The sequence below is a fragment of the Triticum urartu genome, chromosome 3A, assembly GCF_056163025.1.
Source record: "Triticum urartu cultivar PI428250 chromosome 3A, HENAU_Tu73, whole genome shotgun sequence".
NCBI lineage: Eukaryota > Viridiplantae > Streptophyta > Magnoliopsida > Poales > Poaceae > Triticum > Triticum urartu.
The window spans coordinates 710,798,232-710,806,383 of NC_141875.1; the positions used below are offsets into that span (position 1 = coordinate 710,798,232).

At 46.0% G+C, this 8,152-nt stretch overlaps 1 protein-coding gene across 1 annotated transcript; it reads right to left on the reverse strand.

Moving 5' to 3' along the window:
• Positions 1 to 1,476: 1,476 nt before the first annotated feature.
• LOC147981994 (uncharacterized) lies at positions 1,477 to 4,686 on the reverse strand. The gene is made up of 4 exons (XM_087516167.1): positions 4,436 to 4,686; positions 2,532 to 3,551; positions 2,146 to 2,402; positions 1,477 to 2,016 (listed from the first exon to the last, which is right to left on the reverse strand). The coding sequence occupies exons 2-4, from the start codon at positions 3,547 to 3,549 to the stop codon at positions 1,477 to 1,479; spliced, it is 1,815 nt and encodes a 604-aa protein (XP_087372293.1). The 5' UTR covers positions 3,550 to 3,551; positions 4,436 to 4,686.
• Between the last annotated feature and the right edge of the window lie 3,466 nt (positions 4,687 to 8,152).

An 8,152-nucleotide genomic window follows, 5' to 3' on the forward strand; every position in this document is an offset into this window, starting at 1 on the left:
CTTGCGTGGCTGTACAGGATGGCCACGTCGGCTTGGTAGGAGGCGCAGGAGATATGAGCACGGGCCGCCGGCTGTTCCTAATTCATCCAATCCCCAATCCCCAACCCCATAGTTCATCTCTTCCTCCTCTCCTGTTCGTCGCCATGGCTGCGGGCTGAAGCTAGATGTTTGTTTGTTCTCTGGTTCTTCTCCTCCCGTTTTCGCTGCCATGGCCGCCCCTCTCCTCCCCTGATCCATTATTCTCACATGACCTGGAAGCACCTTGAACAAGGAGCGCCCTTGCCATGGCTGAACGGAGCAATACAATCTCATCTTGGAGTTTATGTTCAATGTACATCGTGAGTTTTAATTGGGACAGTACAGATGCAGATATACTGAACTTTAAACTTTTTTGAAGTCAATGCCCTGTTTTGCTTTCGTTGGAATTTTTTTACGAGTAGAATGCGTCGTTGGTTCAATTTGTTGTCTATATTACTTCTCAAGGGAGACAAGGGCTGGGTGTTCCCCATCGAATTTTTGCTACAAACTGAAAGGTAAAATGCGAGTAGTACTTTAGCTTACATGAATCCTGTATGATACTAACAACATAGCTTTTCTTCAAATGGAGAAGAGAATAACAGTGGTTGCGTTTTTTGTTGGTTAGTGCGAACATCTTGGCAAGGAATCCAGGCTAGAGATCATCAGGGACGCAGGTCACACCTTGCTGTTGGAGGGGGCGAGAAGGTCAACAATTTCACCAAGTTGTTCTCCTAGATGACCCGAATAGACCTTGATTTGGCAGAGCCCAAACTGAAAGCTGCTCAGAGCATCCATTCTTGCAGGAAAACTACACCCAAAATCATCTCAGGGGCCCAAATGGTGTACATTATACTCTTTGTAGGCATGTACTAATGCTATGAGAAGAGAGAATTCAGTTTAGTTGAGATTGAGAATCAGTACATGCAAGAAGTGTTATCTTCTCTTGCTGGTGTTGTTGTCCCAGTCTAGTTGAAAAAAGAGACTTCAGAGAAAGCATTTTATTTAGGGAATGTACTTCTGAGTCTACAAACTGTTGCATATGCACCAATATATGTAATCTGAATGCAATATTTTCTTCTAACATGAATGAAAGCTTTTGTGAATTGGAAGTACTCTGTTGTTGTAATTATCATGGTTGCAAATTGGCAGCATCTTATTTACATTCGCCATCATTATTGCAAATTGGCAATAGCAGAATTAATAAACAAGACATGACGACAATTATCTGTACTGTTTCAGCTTTACTTCGTAAGAACAAATTTTTCTAAACACAGCAGTGAAATCACATAAGAACAAGTCATGCCCACATCGCAAAACAGTATATGTGTCACATAACAGGGAACAAGTGCTACTAGTACCAGTTTTACATAATATAGCATGAACCAGAGCATGCATAACAGTGAATGATGTACCACAAGTTCATATTTATTTCAATGTAGGTAGGTAACTAGCAGTCAATTATTGCCATATAACCACCATTGGAATCCTGATTGGTTTGACATTGGCTGAGATCTCGACCCAGGTGTTGGTTGATAAGAAGATGATGCAGATGGAGGTTGAGATGATTGTGACTGGGCAAATGGTTCCATGCCACTTCTGAGACTTTGCTCTATTTTGTTGGATCCTCACAGTCACCTTCTTTCTAATGATTTCCATTGCCGTTATTACAGAGTAGAACCTTGATCTCATGATGGCATTATTAAATGACTCACACATGTTGTTCTCAACTGAGTCACAGAAAGAGCCAATCCTAAAGTAGGCCCTACACCAATGCTCCGACGCGGTTTTTATCATGTCTCTCGCTCCTTCTACTGTGTTTTGTGCAAGCTTAGCCCTGTTGTAATTGAATTGGCTTCTATCTGATGACTTCGCACATGCCCAGCACATTTTCTGAAAGACCTTGTCCCCGTGTTCTTTTCTCCAGTTAGCATAAATGTGTCTTGCACATATCCTATGCTCTGCTTGAGGCACAAGCTCATTGACTGCCCTGATGAGACCCTACATAAGGGAAGAAAAAACTGACATAAGCAAATAATCTCACATCCATAAGGACAATAGGAGAGTAAGATAATTAATTATGTATCATATATGTAATAACAAAAATATAAGTAACAAAATTTAGCTCACTTTCTGTTGATCAGAGATGAGAACCCATCCTTCACCATTGTTGTTTATCTGGAGATCTTTTTGAAGAAACCCAATGAACCAGTACCAGGACTCATAGCTCTCAACCTCTACTATTGCCCAAGCTATTGGATACATCTGGTTATTTGCATCTCTGCCAATTGCACAAAGCAACTGCCCCTTGAATGCGCCCTTCAAAAAACATCCATCTAGCCCCACCACTCTTCTACATCCTGCAAGAAATCCTTTCTTGCAACCATCTAAACACATATACATTCTTTCAAACACATTACTATTAAGAATTTCTGGATTTAATGTCACTACGATAGTGCTACCGGGGTTGCTTCTAAGCAACTCAAGCTGATAATCATAAACCCGAGCATACTCACCATCAGATAGATCAATTATCTTCTCCATAACAAGTTTCTTTGCTCGTTTGCATTTGGAGATGGACACATCAGCTACTAGATCCTGAAGAACAGCTTGTTGAATGTGCTCTGCCTTCCATGATGGATTGTCCCTAATTTGCCTAAAATACTTCTTTGCAATGACACCACATGTGACCAGCTTGTTGTCCCTTCTTGGAATGCAAGTGTGCTCATTATTGTACCTCCATACTAGAAACCAATCAGACCTACTAGTAATGGACCCATAAATACTCCAAGGACAGCCAGACCAACTGCATTTTGCACTTACTCTCCTTTTCTCATCTTTTGGAAATAACAAGTGGTGATATGTTTTCAGTCCATACTTGACCAATGCATTCTTGAACTCCCTACTGTCATGGAAGGCCATACCAACAGAGAATAAAGGAATTTCAGAAGTGCTATCATAAACTTTGTGCTCTGTCTTCTTCCTCTTAGGCATGTCATCCCTGTCACTTGCTTCATCATAAGATAAATCGTCTGCGCTGTCAAAATAGGGTGTCACATCACCATCACCATCATCAAGCTTGCAATCCTCTGGGACAAGGAAATCCTCTGGCACATCAACTACTTTCTCATCCTCTTCTCCAAGCATTTTGTTCCTGACCTTGTTCTTGAGTTCCCTTGCATATTTTTTGAATTCAATTGCTTCTTCATCATCGGCAGAACTATTTTCTTCTTCTTCTAAATCAACCTCATAATCACTATCACTGCTTGTGGATTCATCTTCACCCCCTTTGTTTCTTTTTCCTTCAGCCACCTTTGATTTTCCTGCTATGGAGCCACTTCCCTTCACAACCTTCCTAGAAACTGGCAACTTCTGGGGTCGATGGAATACATGTGCATCTTCAGCTACCTCATGCATCTCCTCTGCATCTCCTCTACATTCCTCTGAATTTCTCTTCTCTTCTGAACATTGTTCCTCTCGTTGTCCCTCTCCTTGTTCTGCCTGCCGAACAGATAGGTAACCGAGTGGTTTCATATCTGCGAAATAACAACAAAATACAACACATATATAAGCGCTCTGCACATATATAAGATCGAATCCCTATGCAATCAAACCGGTGACAAATCGCACATACATAAGCCCTCCGGATATAAACTGTTTCAATAGTCAAACCTCTAACTTAATGTACAGTCAAGCATAAAACCATCCTGTTAAAATGAGTGTAGCAACACAAATTATTATTGCTTCTGAATACTTACAAATTTCTAAAACATACGTACCAGAGTTTATATGAGTTTAGTGTATTTCAAAATTTATGATGCCCCCGTCATGCTCATGCTAAAGGTATGCATGCATCCTGGAATACACAGGGCATTTTGCAAAAGTTGATTACTTCTAGAGTACATGCAGACAGGCATCAACCTGGGTTATGGACTGTTAAGTCCAGCAGGTTTCTGAAAGAAAACTGCTGATTGCAGAGTAGCTATTTCAATGTGTACTGTAGCTCGACGGCCGACTAGTTGTTTAATTGTGATCACACAAGTACCACTGAGAAAATACTAAGACGTCGGTCGAGATTACTCATGGAGAAAAATAACAAAACTAGTAAAATGGCAGTGGTCTGAAGGGACCCAAATCGTATTTTCTGAATTTGAAAACAGTTCTTTAAAATCTTCAGAACCTAGACTGTTCAAGTGCATAGAGATAATCTTGGTGTACATACATTAACTCAGCAAACACTACTCAGGTGAAACTATGGTGCGTTAGTACTAATCACCGGACTGATCGAGGACTATATAGTTGGCGTCTGACATCTAAATTCAGAAAGGGTCGTTGCAGCCTTGCAGGTGTGCAAGTTTCAATGCGTAGTCAACACAGAGAAGTATGTGTGTGCTGGGCATGAAAGAGATGAGCGCCTAACCTGGACTCCTGGAGTCGTCGCGCTGCTACCTTCAAGCGGCGATCATCCCGTCTTGCCCCGCCGCCATCTCGTCGAAAGGAAATAAGGGAGACGATGCCCAAACAAACCGGAGGAGCAGTTAAGTCTCAGACCCACCCTACCAAGCCGACGTGGCCATCCTGTACAGCCACACAAGCAAAACCATCGGCAGATACCACTTTAATTGGGATTAGGGGGTGCCTTGGCTGGTATTAGATATCTCAGGGGATTAGTTAACTGGTTTCAGAGTTGGGGGGGGGGGGGGGGTGGGTTAGCCGGTTTCTGAAACCACAGGGGGTGATGTGGACTTCTTTCTCTTAATCTGTATCACCAAATTGTTATCCCTAATTCCTTTATACCAGCCAAACTTAGTGAGTTTTATTTATTTAGTCAATTTTATTTCATTGTTGTAAGGAAATTAGATACTTGATTTTATATGAACAATTGATATAGTCTATGTCTAGTGTCTTGATTTTAAATACTTGATTTTATGTTTGCAGATCTAGATCCTTCTACTATTGCTGGTGAAGAAACGAGGGCCTTGAATTAAGCAAGTCTTCACTAAATTGGTACCAAACCATGTTTGCAATGATACGCTTTGTTAAACTATTTCTTTTATGGATTTTCCTCTCGTGATAAGAATAAATTTTTATTTCTTCTTGAATGTGATTTTGTGTCATACTTATAACGCACATTGATGTGCGTAGTATTAGACATTATAATTAGTCAGTTAATTTTAGCCCTAGGCTTTGAAAAATTCTGATTCCGCCTCTGCAAACGGATCTGTGTAGATCATGATAGCTATTAGGTAATAAAAGTGTATGAAATCAGGTAAACACACCAGAAGCGCGATTCATCAGCGGAACGATACAAAATCGCGTGAAGGGTTCAAGGCGATGGTGTTCGACGTGCCCATGGACGTCTTGGCCGTCATCCTGGCGCGGCTGCCCACCAACGCCCGCCGTCGTATCCGCCTCGGCTGCCGTCTGTGGCGCGACAGGATCCTCGTCGTCGAGAGCACGGGCTTGTTGGACGGAGTACATGTCCTGTCGCCGGAGGGCAGCCGCACAGAGCTGTGGCGTGAGGTCGACGACACCACGGCCTGGCGCTACAGACGGATGAACGTGGTCGGCACCTGCATAGGCCTCGTATGCCTCTGCGACGACAGGGAGCCAGGCGGTGCCATCACGCTGGCTAACCCGTCGACCGTAGAGGAGCTCCGGCTCCCGCCGCTGCCGACGGCGAGCTCCTCCGTCGAGCTGTACCCGAGGTTAGGCGGCAAAAGCTAGCACCTGAAGTACGCCTTCGCGCGCCAGCCAGAAACGGGGATGTACAAGGTCGTGCACGTCCCAGGGCGCTACGAGAGCTTCTGGGAGCCCGTCACATTGCATAGGTTCACGCTGGGATAGGCGTCGTGGCGGGTCGTGCATGCCGGCCCGGGTGCAAAGTGCAGCCCCTCTCCAGCCTCGCCATCATCGAGGCCATGCTTGACTGGCTCACGGAGGAGGAAGACGACGCGAAGATCATGTCGTATGACCGACGATATGAGCGTGTTGCGCACACCAAGCCACTGCCCGCGTCGGCGAAATCGTCCCGCTGCAAGGTGCACGGGATGCTGGGCGTCACGGTGGGCAGCGACGACACGTCGATGGCGGTTTGTGTCCTGGAGGAGGGCGAAAGGTGGAACCTCCGATTCGTCATCGAGGCACAGGGAGTACGGCAGCTTGCCATACCACACTTCGCGCACGGCGCCTGCATTCTGACGAACGGACACGGACGCCATGATCAAATCAATTACTTGCATCGGCAGAAGATGCATGCCGGCGTGGTGCAGATTAGACGGAAGGACGGACAGGAGGTGACGCGCCTCTGGAAAGATATCTACCGAACATTCGCCTACTTGGAAACAAAGGAGCAGTTGAGTGTTTACAGTGCGGCCCTGGTGCAAGCGCCCTAGCTATAAATTGATGATATGCCGCATATTCTAGCGAAATGTTTTGCAACACATTTTTCATACATTCTGATAGAACATGAATATTTTGAAATAATAATATGACAACTAAACATGAAAATTCATATGATTTATTGTCCTAAAAAACAAATCCTTACTGTCGTCGCGGCCTCGCGGGTTCTCGCTTCCCCCTCCGCTCCATTTCTTCCGCTCCCACCGGCCTCGGATCAACAAGCGTGATGTCCCATCCCAGAGCTCACCGACAAGGCCTTCAGGCAGGGACCTCCCTCCACCAGCAAGCCCTTTCTCCCCTATGCCGGCGGCTACTCCAGCCCTGGCGCCACCAAACCCGGCTGATTTCCCCTCCGGAGCCGGCATCCACCATGGCCTCCAGGGTCTCGCTGTCGAAGGCGAGTTCCGACTCCCCGCCGTCACCCACACCCCTTGTCCCCTTAGAGCAGGACCACATTATGCTCACTCGTCGTGGTTCCTGATGTGGTTGGCATGGTGCATGGCCCTATCATGCGTGACGAGACCTCTCGCACCCCCCACCCCCTCGCGTTCGGCAGCTCGCAACCCAGCCTAGAAGACGAAGGCTGGCCGTAGAGTGGCGGCTCCGAGGGCTCGCGCCCCGCCTGACCCGGCGAGGCTTCTCCTCCGGGCAGGTGGCCGCATATCTTGCCCACTTCCAGGCCCCCAAAGAGCTACATCCCGGCAGAGCTCATTGGCTGCTGCTAAAACTACGAGGATGAGTGGCACATCTCCGCCATTTGCAAGAACCCGCCGGTGTGCGTGCGATGTGGCGGCGCAGGACATCTCTTCAGAGGATGTCCTCGCCAGCGCCCTCGCAGATCTTTTCTAGTGGAGCGCCCGCATGTTGGAAATATGCCCTAGAGGCAATAATAAAATGGTTATTATTATATTTCTTTGTTCATGATAATTGTCTATTGTTCATGCTATAATTGTGTTATCCGGAAATCATAATACATGTGTGAATAAATAGACCACAACACGTCCCTAGTGAGTCTCTAGTTGACTAGCTCGTTGATCAAAAGATAGTCATGGTTTCCTGACTATGAACATTGGATGTCATTGATAATGAAATCACATCATTAGGAGAATGATGTGATGGACAAGACCCAATCCTAAGCATAGCTTAAAGATCGTGTAGTTCGTTTGCTAGAGCTTTTCCGAATGTCAAGTATCATTTCCTTAGACCATGAGATTGTGCAACTCCCGGATACCGTAGGAGTGCTTTGGGTGTGCCAAACGTCACAACGTAACTGGGTGACTATAAAGGTACACTACGGGTATCTCCGAAAGTGTCTGTTGGGTTGGCACGAATCGAGACTGGGATTTGTCACTCTGTATGACGGAGAGGTATCTCTGGGCCCACTCGATAATGCATCATCATAATGAGCTCAATGTGACCAAGTGGTTGTTCACGGGATCATGCATTACGGTACGAGTAAAGTGACTTGCCGGTAACGAGATTGAACGAGGTATTGGGATACCGACGATCGGGTCTCGGGCAAGTAACATACCGATTGACAAAGGGAATTGTATACGGGATTGATCGAATCCTCGACATCGTGGTTCATCCGATGAGATCATCGAGGAGCATGTGGGAGCCAACATGGGTATCCAGATCCCGCTGTTGGTTATTGACCGGAGAGTCATCTCGGTCATGTCTGCGTGTCTCCCGAACCCGTAGGGTCTACACACTTAAGGTTCGGTGACGCTAGGGT

Coding starts and splice junctions, on each gene's coding strand:
- LOC147981994 (XM_087516167.1), bottom strand. CDS start 3,549: ATGAAACCACTCGGTTACCTATCTGTTCGGCAGGCAGAACAAGGAGAG. Junction 2,403..2,531: donor GATAATTGATCTATCTGATG/GTGAGTATGCTC, acceptor ATATGTGTTTAG/ATGGTTGCAAGAAAGGATTT. Junction 2,017..2,145: donor TCATCTCTGATCAACAGAAA/GTGAGCTAAATT, acceptor TCCCTTATGTAG/GGTCTCATCAGGGCAGTCAA.